This window comes from Polypterus senegalus, chromosome 2, assembly GCF_016835505.1.
Source record: "Polypterus senegalus isolate Bchr_013 chromosome 2, ASM1683550v1, whole genome shotgun sequence".
Lineage (NCBI taxonomy): Eukaryota > Metazoa > Chordata > Cladistia > Polypteriformes > Polypteridae > Polypterus > Polypterus senegalus.
The window spans coordinates 196,496,204-196,515,078 of NC_053155.1; the positions used below are offsets into that span (position 1 = coordinate 196,496,204).

The window sequence follows — 18,875 nt, forward strand, 5'->3', positions numbered from 1 at the left end:
TATTTACCTCATTTCCTATTTTTGGGTCATTTTCAATCATTTTTTAAAGTCTCTTTTTTCCTGAATACTACTAGAAATATTATTTGCTATTCGTCTTAGCTTGTACAGTATTTCAGTTTCTCATTAACCACCGGCATATAATTTATATTCCTTTTTGCAGCTTCTAGTATTCCCTTGTATCTAAACTTTTTTTTTGTCATTTCTTAATTTTCTTACATGGCAATATTTTCAGTTAATAATATCCTTCATTTTTTCATTTAGATAATTTCTTTTCCTTTTTAAATGAGTTTGTTTTTTAGAATAATGTTATATTGGGCCTATAATCTACTACAGGGGTCCTCAATCCCAGTCCTGGAGAGCCGCAGTGCCTGCAGGTTTTTGTTCTGACCTGGTTGCTTAATTAGAAAGCAATTCTTGCCAATAAAGCACTAACAAGCTATGAAATTAAATTAACTCTGCTATGTCAGGTCATTCTCATATCCTAGATTTTCTTTCCCTTTCTATCATGCAAATGATTTGAAGGCTAAAATGGACGAGTAATTCTCAGTCCTTCACTTTTTTCTCTTCATTTTTCTTCCAAGTATTTAATTAAACCCAATAGTGCAGATAAATACACACAGGTGTAAATGTAAATAAGCTAAATGGAGAAATGCTGTTCTATCTTGTCATTTGCATGTTATTGATAATAAGGAGCAATTAAAATAGCTGTTTAAGACAAAATTAAGCAATAAGGGCTCAAAATCACTAAAGTGAAGCAGAAGTGTTACTTTAGCAATAAGTGCTTTTTATTAAGCAACTGGGTTGGAGCAAAAACCTGCAGCCACTGCGGCTCTCCAGGACCGTGATTGAGGACCCCGATCTACTACATAATAACATAATAACATAATAAGGTCTGTATGTGTGTGTCTAGGCCTTCAGAGCAATCTGATTGGTCAGTTTGGCTTTGGTGTGATTAGTCAGTTTGGCTTTGATGATGTGATCCAAGGAGGAAGTTTGAGTGCGTGACACTTGAGGAGGGGTAAAGGCATAGGAGGTATGCTGAGAGTCGCCTTCAAAGATGGAGAGAATAAAGAGAGCAGACAGGAGGCGATCAAGGAGCCTCAAAGTGACCGAGTCAAGAGAGGTTCAGACACAAGCGGATACAAAGGAAAGGTGCTGAAAGTAAATGTAGGACAAGAAATAATATTTTAAAATTTATTCCATTTCCTTTCTTGGATAGTTGACGTGGCTAATTATTTATAATTACACTATATTTTCGGTTCTGTTTCATGTATTTATTTTTTCAGAAACCATGTTCCTTTGTAAATGATAAGTCTTTTTTGTTGTGCATGTGTATGTTTTTAAAGATGATTTCAAGCTTAATCATGTTATGATTACTGTACATCAAAGGATTGCTTAGCTTTTTCTTAGAAAATTCACCCTCAGGCATTGAAAATCAAACAAAATGAGAGTGAAAGAAGCAATTTTCTCTGAAAATCATTTTAGTTTATGTTATATATGTTGAACAGGAGCTTTTCAATCAGTATTTGGAAGTTATCCATGATCAATGCATCTTTTTTGCTGAATATCTACATATTTGCCAATATACAATTACATAAAATGAAAAAAATTGGTGGTCTACAGGAAGCTGTAGTCATTAAATTAACTTATTTCTTATTCACCTAGCTTGAGGCAATTAAGATTCCTTTTTTTACTGTGTTGAATACCCAAACCTGGAAGGCATTGTGGCAGTCTACACTAACAAATTAATGTACTAAACTTTGTTTATTAATTGCACTTAAAGATCAAATTACAATATATAAAACACAATACAAACCAAAATATAGCAATCCCCAGTTGGAGATAATAATTAACACTTAAAGCCCTACCATACCTGGGTTGATGGGAGTGGCATCTCACACACACATATATAGCTTTTTACAATCACTAGAAAAGAATAGCCGAAAAATAACCAAATCCTCAGGTAGGTTTTAAGTTTAGAATTATGGTAAACATACTAAGACTGAAATATTGCTGTTTTTCGCTTTAAGACAATGTATCTTCCTTCTGGGCATACACTGATGTTGTTATTTTGTTTGGTGTTTGTATTGCAGTTCTTTTTCAGTTCATGTTTTTTGAATTTTTGAAAGTATTTCACATTCAAACTGGTGTGCTTATTGAAGACTAACAGTAGGTTCAGCTGGAGTAAAGCCAACATTCACCGAAGAAAAGTAACTAACAGCACGAAGTCTAAGTCAGTTGCCTAGCGGGTGGTGAAAGCTTAAAGCCTAGCGGTCTCTTAGCTGAACACAGAAAGCATTGGAGCTACTGCAGAAAGAGATAGAGATGAACTTGGTGCTGAATGTAAGTTGCATCTGTTCTCTGCCCATTGTTGATATGTCGTGCGTCCTGCAGCCAGTGCAGTTCAGGTTTTCAGGCCGCCAATACAGAGAGCTAAACCTGCAAAAATGCTTCATTAATTTAGAGTTAGTAGGGAAAATACACGAATTGGAGGACTGCATTAGGACCTTAATTAGGCAAACTGAAAATTGGATTGACTCGGATGGTTTAGACAGCTTTTTCTACTTTTGACATGGCTTTAGTCTCTCCAGGTCCCACTGTAGTCAGTATACGGCTGAAATCAGCAGCACCAATTCAGCCACAGGGCAAGTGGGTAACAGTGAAATGGGTGTCTATGAAGCATAAGCTTAGTACATTGGCATCCAGGTCACCAATTCGGACACAGAACAGGTTCTCAGCATTCTGCAGCATGTCTGTAGCATGTCTGTGGATCCTGAGAACAATAAAGTGTTCATAATCAGCAGTTTCAAAGAGAAGAATGTTAGAATTCCAAACTATGTTAAACCAGCAGTTAAATGCCTACCAGGGAAGAAGATACCTGATGTAGAGACTAAAGTGGATCTTCTTGCAAACAATGAAGTGTCTAACATATTGTTGCATGTCAGCACTAATAGTATTTATTTGCAGCAATCTGAGGTATTAAAAGGAAACTTCATCTCCCTTTGCACCAAAGCAAAAAGAAAATGTCAGAATTTAATTGTGTCTGGTACCTATCCAAGATTATAAGGTGAACATGTGATTTATAGCAAATTGTGTTCCCTTCACTGCTGGCTAGAAACCTGGTGTGCAAATAAAAGCATAGCCTTTGTGAAAAACTGGGGTGATTTTTGGGAAAGGCCTGGATTTTTCAAGAGGGATGGCCTTCATCCTAACCGGAAGGGTTCTTTTGATTTATCCCAGAATATGTAATCTTAAATCACAGACTGTTGTTTATCCCATCTATTACTATCCTGTAGCAATTATCCATAATCCCTTCTGTGGGGCATCTTATAAATGTAGTCTTAATGCAAACCTCAGATTACTTGATAACCAAAAAATAAGGTGTATAATTAGACCAAGAGATAAAACCACATCATCTACTAGGGACACTTATAATAGTAATGTATTTCAAATTAAAACAAAAGATATATCACCAGTTCAGAAACATCTATGCAGTTTAAAATGCTGCTTATTAAATATTCACACTCTTGCAAGTAAAGCTGCTTTAATCTATATATATAATTCATTAAGGCAAGGCACCCATGGAGAGCACGCTGGAAGGGGCGTGGATTCACTAAGCCGCCGACAAGTAAGACACCTATGGCGCACGCAGGAAGGAGCCACGCCCACCAACTCCAAGACCATTGGATACGACGACAACTCGCAGAGCCACGCCCACCAACTCGGACGCGACAACACAGAAAAAATGGCGTCATTTACGACGTCTGTCGTAGAGGCCACATACACCTCGGAGCCACGTTGACTGTTCATAGAGGCATGTTTTTCGCGGAGGTGAATCGCCATTTGCAGCGTGTAAAATAGTTTGCGAGGGGTATCCCATGGGATCCTTAAAACAATCCTTTACAACTGAGGTTAAAACACAATGAAGTAAGCAGTCTTTAAAAACTGAGTTTTCGGTTACTACGCACGACCGCGTGCACCACAGCAAACTGTTTTACACGCTACATACAGTAATTTGCATCCGCGACAAACATGCGTCTTCTTAGATGCTCCTGCAGGAACACGGAAGACGTTTCCCTGCCCACCAACACTCCTTATTTCAACAATCCTCTGGAAGATGGAACAAGCAAATCAGAGGAGGGAGAAAAGTGATCTGTGTTCTCACACCAACCCGTTTTAGACAACCGTGTCTTTCCAGAAGTGTTTAGCATTCAATACATAATTATGCATGAGATTGAGCGTGCGTCTACCCGGCGCAGAGAGGCATGGTAAGCCGTTGAACCCCATTCGGGCTGCAAACCGTGGAATTCCCACTAAGTGCGACTCATACTCTCCCACTGCTTACTTCCCTACCCTTTGTACACACCCCCCTCCCACCTCGCTACTACCATGGTCGGTTGTCTTGGTGGATTATATATAGAAAAGCAGCCAAAACCGCACAGAGCAATGAAAAGTCTACGTGAGTCACAGGTGCATCTGGACTGTGCAAAGACAACAACGACTCAAGTGACGAGTTGGAGGTGGGCACATGAGCAGGCAGTGCATACTGAACGAGAAATCAGCAGACTAGCATGACAGAGGGAGCGGAATGGATGTCCTTCTCCTCTCCTCCCGTTCCACCCACCGTGCCTGAGCGCCGTCCGCCCCATCCCTCCGTCTGGGAGGAGAAGGCGCAATGGCGATCCGCCAGTTTTCAGTCATGGACGATTGTGTGTTGGTTCGTTCCGTACATTGTTACAATGTTGCTTTTCTTGCTGATTTATTACATTACCGATTTTTCAAATGTTAATGTTCTCCATGTGCTTAAAAATCATTAAAAAACTGGCCTGATTATGCGGCTTATGGTACGCCGCGGGTTGGCTAGTAAATTATATTATATTAAGTACAAAATCTGATTTGTGTCTTTTCGTAGTAGTAAATCTGACACTGTTCCCCTAGCTGAGGCTTCACCAGATGGATGCACATTCCGTCAAAAATCTATAGACACTGGTTGAGGAGGAGGCCTTGGAATATTATTCATTGTGAAAAAATATAAATCATTTCTAAATTTCACATCCATTGAGGCACACATTTTAAATATTTAAACAGATTCCAGCAGTGCTATTCTACAGACCACAATGGCTATATTCAATGTTGTTGACTGAATTTGGCAACTTTTTATCTTATTTGGATATAAATTATGAATATGTAGTGTAGATGAAGGTTTTTAATGTACTGTATACACTGATGTGGAAACTGACACTTTTAGCAAGTGTTTTACTTATTTGTTAAATGCAGTAGGATTTTGTCAGATTGTCAAAGGTCCATTTCATAACCACACATTAGATTAACTTATAACTCACAGAATTGAAATACAAAATTTTAACATTACTCCTTTAAATGAAGTTATTTCTGATTACTACTTAATTACATTTGATTTTATTTTGTACTTACCAATACACTCACAGATGAAAACAAAGATGGGACACCTATATTGTAATTCTGTTTCAAAATTTATAGATATTTTGAGTAAGTCTAGTGTAATCATGGAAAACAATTTAGATCAGCTAACATCAGATTATAATATGACCTTGAGAGATGCTCTGGACGCAGTGTCTCCTCTTAAAACAAAAGTGATCAAAGTGCATAGAAACTCACCCTAGTTTAATGAGAGCACTCATTTGGAGTGTCAAAAACTGGAGTGTTAATGGAGGACAACAAAGCTGCCCGTCTTTCAAATTACATGAACAGAGAGTATTAAAAAATATAAAAAATCTCTATTCTGAAACAACAGATGACAACAACAATAATCCCGTGTACTGTTTAGAACAGCTGTTAATTTAACAATTGGGAATTCTGAACTACAATATAAAATACCAACAGACATTTGCAGTACAGACTTCTTTAATTACAAAATTGAAAATATACAGTAAGATCCCAGATCTTAGCATCACTGTGAAAATCTCATACTAGCTCGGCAAACCCTGCTTTGCATTCAACACTTCAGAAAGTTTAATTCTGCAACAGAACGGGAAATGTTAACTTTCGTTTCTAAAATAAAACCTGCTACGTCTTCCCTACATCCATTGACAACAAAACTAGTAAAAAGTGCAATGGATGTTCTTGCAGCGCCTATTCTTAGCATTATCGATAGCTCACTGTAGCATGGCATCAAACCATTACTTCAAAATGTCAGACCCAGACCCACACATACTTAATACTTATAGACCCATTTCAAATTTACTCTTTCTCTATAAAATACTTGAAAAAGTAGTTGCCAAGCAGCTTCAGTCTCACCTTACACAGCATAATTTATTTGAGAAATTCCATTCTACTTATAAATAAGTAAGTGCATAGTGGACCAAAGCACTTTAAGTTTATTTACGGAACAGTGAAAAAATCAAGTAAGGGACACCAAATGGCAATGAGCATGAGGAAATTATTACATTTTCCTAATGGAAGGAACAGCAGACAAAAAAATAGATATCATTATGATTATTATTTTTAATTGTTTTTTATTTTTATTTTTTTTTTATATTGAGGCTTTGTATGAATAAAAAAGAGCTTGTATCAGTCTCTACAACCTTGAACTGAACTAATTGGTCTTGCTTATGGACAGGAGCATGTTTATTTGTAGCTTTAGTTCTCAGCTACTAGTGTTTTCCAGGACCTTAGTATGTACTGCAACTGAAAGCAGTCAAAGGATGACTTAAATAATATTTTCTTAGTATATATATCTTTATTTAAATCAGTGCAGAACAATGACAGTGTCTGTATTAAAGTGTGCTAAAAATGTCACTTGACATTCTGTTATGTACGTCTGGCAATTAAATAGGCTAGTTTTTAAAAGGTATTTTGAGGAACTGTCACATCTGACCTTCAGTTTGTGTATGAGATGTAAAATTGTTATGCAGTCTATTTCATAATATTTCAGAGTTCACTGTAGGTGATATGCATATTTCCTTACTTCTCTGAAGAACTAATCACATGTCAATCAAAGTAAAATCTCCACACTACATATCCTTGCAGTGAAGCAAGTTATTTTTTGTGAAACTAAAATTTCTTCCAACATATTCAAGTGTTGAATCCCTGATTTTTTCAGGTGTCTCAGAAATGTACAGGTTTGGTTTATTTGTCTGAAGTGTGAATGTGTGCATGATTGTGCCCTTTGAAAATCTGGTGTCCTATTCAGGGTAAGTTCCTGCCTTGAATCAGTTGCTGCCAGAATAGGCTTTTGCCACCTGTGATCATCTACTGGGTTAATCATATTTGGAACATGGATTAATGACTCACGGAATCAATAAATGAATGAATATTTACACCCCATCATTTGAGTAAGTTATTAAATTTCACTTTATTGTAATTTTAAATAAATCAGGAATTTATAAAAAAAATATATATTTATACTAATCAAACACAGCTTCTTAACAGTTACCTATTACAAAAGTCAGCGCTTGGCCTACTGTATGTATTTAAATTCATTGCAATGAAACTAGGGAGAGTTCCATTAACAAATTTTTAAAATGATGCCATGAATTTATTAAAGCTGGTCATTTGTTGAATATTAATATATTTATTTGATAAAATAATAAAAAATACAAACATCCAAATGAATGTATTTACATTAAAATAAACAAGTAAACAATAAAAAAGTTTATTTGACTGAGAAGCAGCAAACCGTATGAACAAATCAAAAGAGCTAGGCTGCCCTCTACTGTTGACTACCATACATGCATTTCTTAATTACTTTCTTCAGGCCTTATCTCATTACAAAACATCCTTTTTTAATCATGCCGTGACATTTATTATGTTGATCTGAGTAATTAGTGAAAAAGAAAAACTTTCATGTGGAACATGATATACAGTTAAGCGTTTTTTAAAAAGGATTAATTACACAAAGCAACTCTAAAGTCACCTCTCATATCAGAAAAGGTGGGATTTTTACTTTGTTTGCTACAGGTTTAGAACTCTGCAGTGAACAGAATAATTTAAATATGGTATTGCTGAGAACGCAAAACTCTTGTATAACTGGTGAGTATGCAGTTTTTTTCTATAATGATGTAACAATTCTGTTTATTTCTGCCAGTTCCATTATTATTATTGTCTGCATATCATCTTCCAGGCAATAATGCACAAATAGGAAAAAACATATAAGAGCCTATACTTACAGTAGCAAGCCCTGCCACTAAGCACATTTCCGTGCTAAGCAAAAACAGAGAACACACAGGTCTCCACATTTCCCGCAAAACATCGGTACTTGTTTTCCTTGTTTTCACTAGTTGTGGCTCTTAAATAAATTTTTTCATGACGTACTTGAGCATTTGACATTCTTTAAAGTAACTGTCAAAGATCTACTGTATATAAAAAAAGAATCAATCTTAATCTCAGATCGGTCCCTTTCCACATGTTGTTTGTAATGCATGTTCTCGCAGTCTGTTGGCAGTTTGCTTTGTCACATTCCAAAAGCTCTTGTACTCCTTGGTTCATTCATGGAAAGGTTCTGCTGCTTCAGTCCATGTCCAGGCCTGGTTCATACAGATCATAAGTCCAGATGCAAGACTGCCCTTTAGGATAATTTATTCCTCTTCCACTTTAATGTTTTATACAAACATTTTGTACCTTACTTATTCGCTGAGAAAATCAACATAGCATTGTTTAGTGATTGTGGCATTTTACCTATTGTGGTCCCATTATGGTTGTTTATTAGGAAATTGCACCATAAATGAATGAAGCAGCTCTCTTGTTCTGATGATGATTTCATTATAAATTATTATTTATAAAAGTATAAAAGGATATTCTCCACATCACTGTACAATTAGAAAAAATGTATTTCTAAAAAATAAAAAAGCCCTTGTGAATCACTTTTAGTCATTGTGAAGGCTAACTGGCTGAAATAAGCATCTGAAAAATTATTTTTATGGTTTCAGTGTGGAATGGTGCAGATGAGTGCTTCACTAATGCCATCATATCTGTTCGGCCAGCAGTAAGAAAAGTGGCATGCCACAAGGACTAAGGTGAAAATGAACAGGACATGAGTGTAATCCCAGAACAATAACAGCAGCAGAAGCCAGGGAGTCATAAAAAGTATTGCCAAAAACAAAAAAAAACAGAACAGAAAATTCTTGAAAAAATTACCTAACCAAGAAGAAATCAAAAACCACAAGTAGACTTTTCAGAATATATCTACAATCTAGGCCAACGTAAGACATCGGGCATGACCTTTTAAAGTATCACATGTGTGACATCATGCAGTGCAACCTGCAGAAACCAAGACCCCCCGGCAAGAGACCATAGCGATATGGCAATGGTCCTACAAAATGGTAGTGAACATGAAAAACAAGATGACGCAAGAGCATATACAAAGCCCAATGTTAATAAAATTTAATAGAAAGAAACTAGCAATTGATTTTGATTCTCTGTGCAGAAAAGCACACAGAAGACTAACTCCGAACCTTGGAAAGAAATGTATAACAAGGACAAAAAATGTTTAAAGTTTGCCATACCATAAAATAATACATTGTCAAATAAACTAGATAAATACAAAGTTTAACATATACTGTAACTGTTCTATAGTACTGTGTCAAAGATTCTGAAATTGTAGTTCTTCTCAAGCTTGCAAGTATAATAATATATGAAATAAATGAATCAAAAAATCTTTATTACATTTTGTAACTTTCATAATGATCACCATCAATCATGAGGTGCTTTCCTTGGAGCAGATTTGTTGCAATACAAAAAAAAATGCGCTGAACACAAAGAGATAAAGAAATAGTACAGTAAAGTAAATAACACTGTTGTCCTAAAATATCAAAATTGACTACTATAAATTAAATCAAAAATATATTAAACACAATGAATACCTGGTTTTAGGCAGAGAAAAGGTGGATCTTCACGGTGTGAACATGAGGAATGAAGGAAGTAGAAGCACATGGGGAGTGTGTTGTAAGAAGCTACACAATAAGTGCTGTATACAAAGGTTAATGATAGCAAGAAGAAATGTATTTCACAGAGTGAAGTTACTCAGTGCAGTACAGCTTGGGGGTGAGAAGAACAAATGCTTTCCATCATATTTTAAATTTCATGTTGTTCTTTTCTGCTCAGGTTAGAAATGATCCATGATACTTCAGTAGATTTTTGGTATCCGTACTAAAACTGTGACCTTTCAGCAGTTAATGTCTTTCAGCACTGCTGTTATTTCATCATATCATAAAAAATTGTAGAGCTCTAGCCCAAAATTATAAAAACAATAGAGATCATTTGCATATCCCATGAGGCATCCATTTTTCTTTCTTTCTTTCTTTCTTTCTTTCTTTCTCTTTCTTTCTTTCTTTCTTTCCAGATGTTTAGAAATCACAAAATAGTTGAAATAACAAAAAGTTGAAATGTATCAGAACAGAAGCACCAATTCATTATTTCATTTTAATGTGTCTATTGTTATACAAACACAATATTAATCAACTGCTGTGTAAATTCTAAGTGGCTTTTGGTTTAAGGAATTTTACTCAAAAACATCCCTTTCTCTAAACATGCAAACAATCTGGAAATTATGAAATTACATCCAGCCCACCAAGCAGGCCCTCCAACGTGCAGGGAAAACTCTGGGGTTGGTGGCAGGATTGGCACTCCAGCCACTGTGAAAAAACTCACACTGTTCCATTCCATTCAAACTACTGTGATGCTAAGGTGTCACCTGCTGCACAGTTGCAATTGGGTTCTAATTTGGGATCTGGAGGTGGTTTGTTGTGTGGTGGGTGCAGCAAGGTGCTCTATCAGTGCAGTGCAAATGGTTGGAGCCTGGGTGCTGATACTGATAGATAAGTAGGCAAAATATATTTAAAGCAGACAGAAAAAATTAAACTACTGAAAAAACATACTGATAGATATCAGGTAACATACTGGGCAAGTGCAAGCTTAAAAGAACATAATAACACTAGAAACTGGATTAAACACAATGAGATACTTTGAATGGATACTTTTAGTTTCTGTTCCAGTATATTTTAGGCACAGTTTGTGTCTTACTTTAGTATTAACGATTTGACTTTTTTCTTGTTACTTAAGCCATATTTACTATACATTTTAAAGAAGGCTTGTCTCCATTAATAAAAACTAGTAGCTACTGTAACAGATTTATGCAATAGAACCAGCAAAAGACACCATATCATCCTGCATAATATATTGAGATACTGAATATCAATACTTTATGTTCTTTTCTTGTCATTTTCGTTAGAGAATGTAGGTCAAATGTGTGAGGGGTGGTGGTGTGCGTATGTGGGAAACAAAACTATAATAAATTAAGCAAAAGTGACTTCTCATTAATCTAGCGCAACTATGAAAAAGATAAGTCTAAATATCAGATTGAATAGCGAGGCTACTTTCCCAGTACAATATATAAAGCAAACTCCTTATTTCAAACAGCAAGGCTATTTTTAACGCAAAACTATCAGGACCATATGCATCTGTTGTGACTTCTAGGAGAAAGCTAGAATAACACCTAATGCCACAGTCACCATCAACAGAGTCAACATCAATGCCAACCAAGGATCACAGGATTCTGGTGACCCTGATGCATTACATACCTAATTCCTTATTTTGTTTTTACAATAACACTTTTTCATGGTTGCTTGCCTCTGTATACGAACACTACTTCCACGCAGTGTAGACAAATAAATTCACTACATTTCAGAAATATTGACCTGAAATGTCATTCTTCTTTAGACTGAAATGTATAATGCTGTAGAATGTTGGGGTTTGTGTTTCAATCATGTGAAAAATACTTTATAATATGGTCTCTCTTGGAATCTGGCCTGTATGATATGCTTAATTACATTTCTGACCTTTGGCCTCTTTTACATATTTTACTCAGATTTATCATTTGATTTGCTCAGGTTTCTGGAACTATATCAAACTAGCTATGTTAGGACAATGGTTTACATTTAACCAATGTGGTGGGCGGCCGGGTCCCATGCCCAGCCGGGACGCCCCTTCTACATATGTTCTGGGGAGCAACCATGGGCGTCTCAGTACCTCCCCCGGGACGCTTGGACTCCCTGGCTGACGATGGTGCCTCAGTTTCCCGCAAGGCTTCATGGGAGATGGAGTTCTCCACAGTCCTGTTGGGATTGAGGATGTCCACCAGGGGGTGCTGCATGGACTCCACAGCCCAGCTGGAGAAATCTTCAGCCCCACCCAGAGGTGCAATCAGAACCAGGTGGTCAAGCACCTGGAACACTTCTGGGTGGGCTATAAAAGGGGCCAGCCACCACCATTCAGTGGCCAGAATTGGGAGGAAGAGGACGAGATTGCTAAGGAGGAGTGGTGGTGCCAGAAGGGCGTGTTTCGTTTGTGTTAGGAACTGTGCTGTGGCTGGAGGGATTACGGGGAAGACGTGCCCTCCAGCTGAAGAAAATAAACAGTTTTGTGTTATTTTATACGTGCCCCTGTGTCAGTCTGTGTCGGGTCAGCAACAATATAGCACCTTATATCACACCAATTAGCTATAAAGTTAGATTCTGACATCAAAAACAAAGAATGGTATACACACAATTTCTTATTCTTTAATAACATTCTAAAATGTATTAAAACTGAGGTTTTTGCATGCTTTTTTGTGTAATACCTGAATTAAGATATTAGGGGACAACTTTAAAGCTTTATAGTTTAATTTAAAAGACTGTGCTGATACCAGAAAATTAGAAGTGGTTCCATAAACAACTGAACACTGAATAGGAGGAATTAAAGGTCTTAATATGAATCAGGGATACCGGTGCTAAAATATTACCCAGAATTTAATTAATTTTGGTATTGGAAGTAAATGGTACTTTTCAAGCACCACGCGCACAGTCATTTATTAGTACTGTTGCTGATCGACTCGCTCCTTAATGAAACATATGCTTTACATATAGCTCGAATCACCAACAAGGACCACTCTTTCTGGGAGACAACTCCTTGTATTGATTTGTGGTGTGCGGCAAGGCAGGGAGTCTTGTGCTTGAGAGGTGAAGCAATGGCAAATGCTGTGGAATGGGATGGGGGTTGTGAGATTTATCTATTATTTGCTTTGGTCCTGTTTTGGTACCAGTACTGAGTTCCAAAAGCTGGTATCATTACTGAAGTCAAAATTTCAGTACTTATCCAAAACGAATATGAAATGTCTATTATGTTTATGTTTGTTAGTGAAGGCTGTTGATTTAAAATGTGGAAATCCTGTCTCATTTGAACTACAGTCTGTAATATACATTTTTGTTATGTACAAAGTTTATTTTTATTGCAGTCATAGAAAGAAAATTTAGAATTCTAGTAATCTTGCCAGATAATATACACTACAAACTAGGCTGTCAAAAATGAATCAAAGTTGTATGTCATGATTATGGTGTTTTACTGTTGTAAAGAAGGAATTACTTCCAGGATTAAAATCTACTTTTTAAAATTCTGTTAACAAAATCAACTTTAAGACTTTACTTTTCTGTTACTAAGCCCTAAAGTTGACCAGTGTTGTGGGTTTGGGGAGATGTTCACTCAGACCCCACTAAATATAGATTTTCTGCCTACAACATGTTTTAATTAATTGTTCATGTTAAGGTGTCCAAAGTAAGATTAAACTAAAGACTTTTCCTTCAGCTGCTGAAGAACTACTGAAGGATTGAATGTGAAGATTATATTCCTTGACAGGAGCAGAACTGTGGTAATAAAATAAGACTGGTTCCATGACAGATACAAATAAGTTAACTAAAACTAACCTGGAATGAATGGTTGTGAAATTAAATGAAAAGGTTACAGTATTAAATGAGCTGTTACTTGGTGCCTAATAATAAATGTGCTGAGGTATCAGAGAATAATTATAGTTTCAAAGTTTCTTAAGAAATGTTAGTTTACCTTTGTAATTTTTAATATATGGATTAAACTTGCATCAATACATATATTAGTATGCAAGTTGAATCTATAGTATTGCTTCTTTGCGTAATCAGAATCATTTTCTGAAAGTAAACATTGTAAGTATTTAAATGGTAACACACTAGAATATATGGGGTGACTAATTAAGTCTGACTAAAATGCTATTTAATGAAGTTTCTGGGGCGGATTTTGGGATAACATAGCTATTAGGCAAGTCCATTGTCACATTACACAATTTTGAGTCAGAGAACATATCAAACTTAATGACTACAATTGGTGGATCTCGTTGCTTTGAGGATATCCGATTACATGACTAGACACCAATACATTAAACCTTCACAACTTTTCAGCAAAGTTTCTGGCATCCTTTATGAATGTTTTTCAATTACAGTGAGTTCAGCTACAATCTCGTCCCGTCTTTTCCCTTTGTCAATTTTGTTGTAGTACCACAAACACATACAATCAGACAGATTAGCCTCTCTTGTGTTTGGTGGTCCAAACTCCAACAGACTGCATTGCATGCACTGCACTTCTGGCTGAGTGGTCAATTGTTGTCAACTGTAGCACACACAGGAGCCCACCGCAACAACTTAAGACAAACTTAGTGCTGCTTGATTTTGAATGTCTACTTTCAGACTAAGTTGCTAGTGATGTCAGAGTACATATCTGACAGACACAGGCACATGCAATGAGCATACACAACTCAGATTATTTAAATGAAGTTTAAAACTGCAAAGAGCTGGAAAATGACCAATCCAAATAAGTATGAATGACCTTCACTTGTTTATCAAACTTCGATAAAACTTTAGTTTAGGTATTACAATAATGCATCTATTCCTCATTTACTTTTATGTAATAAGACCTTAACATGGCATTCATTACAAAGCATCAGTAAAGTGGCAATTCATCTCTGTGCAGTGTAGCAGATCAAGACCCTTTCATATGCTGGTAAAATTACTTTCTAATAATTAGGTTTTATAATTAAGCATGCAATATCAAGAGAAATGTGTTTCGTATAAGCCACAACTGACAGTTCCAATGTGAAGTTATTTTAATAGGTCACATTGTATCGATGAATAACCACTTTGCTGATGTATTGTAAGTGTTATTAAAACAAGAAGGTCTTCTTACTTAAGAGTAAATGAAGATGCATTTTTGCAGTAACCAAACTTCTTATGTTTTCTCTTTTACATGCTTAAATCGCTTAAAAGTGAAAAACTATGACTGACATTTTCTGTTCTTAACAAAGAATGAAACCAAAGGCTTGTTCAAGCTGGTGAAAATGAAATCTTGCTGAGATGTAAGCCTTCTTTCTTTTACTCTTTTTTCTTATTATTTTGAAAATATTCCCCAGTCAGAATATAATTTCTAAATATACTACATTTACATTTTTCAACAGTTTTTTTTAAAAACGACCTACAATTGTAAATATTGTAAAAACAAATTGGATTTTTAACATATTATCATCAAATTCCACCTTTATTTTTAGCACAGTGTGGTTTTTTTTTTTTTGTTTGTTTGCTTTCCAAAGCCAGAATTTCTACTATTTCTCACAACTGATTTATTAAATCTGCAGAGAATTAAACTGCCTCCATCTGTAGGATATGCTACAAGCTATGGCTTACAGCACCTAGCAATCATCTACTAATTGCAATGATCCGTCACGCTCAGGTCTCCTGTCAGACAAATTTTAGGAAGCAGATGGTCACTTAATTGTTTAGACCAATTCAGTTTTAATTTGCAGTCGTTTCTGTCTTTTCACAAATAACCACTGCCACTTTGTGACTGTTATATGTAATGCTGTGAATTTGTAGGTCTTTGCAAGTAGAAGATACTGGACCTTATCTGTTTGTACAGCTGCAAGAATCCCCACAGGCTGTGTGTGCATGGTTGCAAGAGATAATGATATATACTGTACTGTACCTGCAAGGGTCTGATACCTATGAACGATCACTGTATGTACAGTAGCTGTGTACACAAATCACTTTCATCTTACAAGCAGGCACAGCCCCAAATTTGAGCACTGCTGTTTATATTTATGATATTCCAGTCAGACTCAGGTTTAGTTTTATTTATGGGAGGTTAAATGTATAAACTAATTCTTAAACTCAGTTGGCCTCTTAGATTAAAAAAAATGTATTTCACCTACAAATTGATTTAAACAATACTCAAAGGCACTGAAGAAAGAGTAGCAGACCTGTTACCAAGGCCACATGATTAACACAAGAGATAAAGTGATAAATGATTGTGGAATCAGCTTTTCTGTGTTTTCTATTTTAACACAGACGTATTTACTATAATTACCTTCATATTAAATTAATACTCTCAAAATACGCAAGTTTAATTAAATAACATTATTAGTTTTTTTTCCAAACGGAATATAGGCAACACTTTCTCTCCTTACCTGTCCTCCATTAGAAGTGGAGAATATTCTTGTAGTTCCCCCGCACTGTTTCACATACCACAAAAACCACAGAGCGGAGACCTCATGGGGCTCTGAGGTGACATTTACATTTACAAAAAGGTCAGCAAACCGCCGAGCAACCCTGTAACAGAAAACAGAGGACACACATTGAAGACTTTGAAACCTATAATCAAGACAAAAATGAAAAGCAGCAGTTCATGATAGTCATTCCTTTCGCACAAGTTTTCATTATCTTACTTGGCATACTTATTATGAAAATTGGAAATACATTTTTTTCATAAGGCAAGCAGCTGCAGTCTATCTTTGTTTGTTAATGTGAGAAACCACATATCACTATTTCTTAGATTATGTCCACACAACAAAATTGTCAATTACAAATAGTGTTTTTTGAAGTAAAACAATCTCTGCTTTCCACACTAGTGTTTTCAATTTGTTTATGAAAGCATTCTCATATAGTACATAATAAAATGACCGAAAAAGCATATGATGTAATTATCCACCTACACTGGGCATGAACACTGTGGGATTCTGGCATGAGTTTAAGCCCGGTTTGCAGTCACCTACTGATTTTCAAAGGCAACTCAAATTTCAGCTCAAGGACTATCACACGATTGGAAGAACTTCTGTCATGTAAGAAACTTCAGACGGCTGTCTTGTAGTGTGAGCAGTCTCTTGAGCAAACATTCTGAAGTTCATTCTATAGTGACTGCAGTGAGTATTCATTGTATATGTATAGTCTGAGTCTGTCCAAATGTGCTTGTGCAGTCTGATGACATATATGACACACATATATGAAATGCCGGAACTCCATAATTTAAGGAGTGTCCATGAACATTTGGCCATATTGTGTATCTTGACTTCTAAAAACCCATTTCAGAAACTATAAGAAGTCCAGGACACAGTGTGCAGATGGGTTTAAAACTGGCTTAAATGGAGTAAGCAATGTGCTTCGAAATATAAATGTTAACAGTGGGTCCCCCAAGTATCAATACTGCAACCACTGCTCTCAACTCGGATACATTGGCAGACTGTATTACAAGAGGTGGATTAGATGATATCCAAGACACCACAAAATCATTACAGATAGATATGGACAGATTTCTGACTTTGCCAAATGCATGGCAAATTAAATATAATGTAAAAACAGTATAGGTTTTACATGTAGGAAGTTAAAAATTAAGCATAGTTATAGCATGTAGGGTACACTTTTAAGGAAAGGATTAGGAATATTAATGTGGATGTGAGTGAACTAATCATAACAGGCTTAGGTGATGATATTTGAAAGCTTGTCACTAAATTAATAGATTTCAGAAATGATCGCTTATGTTTCTATAGTACTTTTGTTGAACTCTTTGAAAGTGTGCACAGATTAGATGGACTTTGCAATAGAGAATTACTCTTCTGCCAAAAGTGAAACTGTTCAATTCAGCTACTGTATACTGTATGCGGACATGCACCATCCTCTTTGCAGATCCAGTTGTACACCACCAAAGGAAGTGGTACACTGACCAGCTCAAGTGGTAGTAAAGTGGAGGTGAAATGAATTGTGTGCCGCGCCTGTCTGGTAAAAAAAATTGAGTTTTTGTGCAGCTTCTCAGGAAAAGTAAAAATCAGTTGCACATTTGATTATGATATTTTTCAATTTCTCATTCACAGTTTTATGTCTTAATTATGTCTTTATGATTTGATAAATAATATTGAGTGAACACAGCATTTGGTCACAGATGCTTACCAGTCTAAATACAGTAAGAGATCATGGCCTTTTGTATCGAATTACCTGGACTGTCGCAGGTAAACACCAAGGATTCAAAATACTGGCTTATCCAAACATATACACAAGCAAATTCTGCTACAATTTTAAAATATTTGCTGGGTTTTGTTCATTTTTTAGGCAAGCTTATATTTAAAAACAGAGTATGAAACCTTCAAGGAAGACACTGCCTACGACCATCAGCAGGCACTAGAAAGCACCTATTTATAGATTTCTGTATGCAACGATCAATGGAAAAATGCTCTTAAAAATAACAATAGTTTTACTTTTACTGTTTTTACAGATTTGGTCTTATTCCAGACAAATCTACCATTAAGATATGAACTAAGGTCTGGGGCTGTATAAAATTAAAGAGAGTCATAAAAGGTTATATGTTAGTAACTGCCAAAAGTAATAAAACGTTTTAATGGAAAATGTGCACACAGTTAAATCTGCAAATCTTTGGTAAAGAGGCAAATAATCATTTTACATTTAATACACTTTTTATAATTCCAGAAAATGTGAATGAATGTCAACTTTGAAATGATAATTCATAGAATGATTTAGTTTAAATTCAACACTAAATATTGGCATTTACATCCTAGCTAAATTTAACACATAGTGCAATAGTAAACTAAGTTGTTTAATTTCTATTGAAAACTATAACTTCAGTCAACTGAGAATTTTAAAATAGGAAACCATAATTGTCTTAAATGCGATAAAATCAAGATGACATTTAAAAGCCATGAAATATATAAAGAAAATTATCACTTCAATAATGTATTCCAGCTGTAGCAGCATGGTTCTGACAATGTTAAATCTGGTAGTTTTAAC

At 35.8% G+C, this 18,875-nt stretch overlaps 1 protein-coding gene across 1 annotated transcript in view; it reads right to left on the reverse strand.

Moving 5' to 3' along the window:
* mao (monoamine oxidase) overlaps window positions 1-18,875 on the reverse strand; it is a 176,276-nt gene that overhangs the window by 58,190 nt on the left and 99,211 nt on the right. Inside the window, exon 6 of the mRNA XM_039745143.1 lies at window positions 16,271-16,412. Coding sequence (XP_039601077.1) covers window positions 16,271-16,412 — 142 coding nt within the window. The remainder of the gene's footprint in view (window positions 1-16,270; window positions 16,413-18,875) is intronic.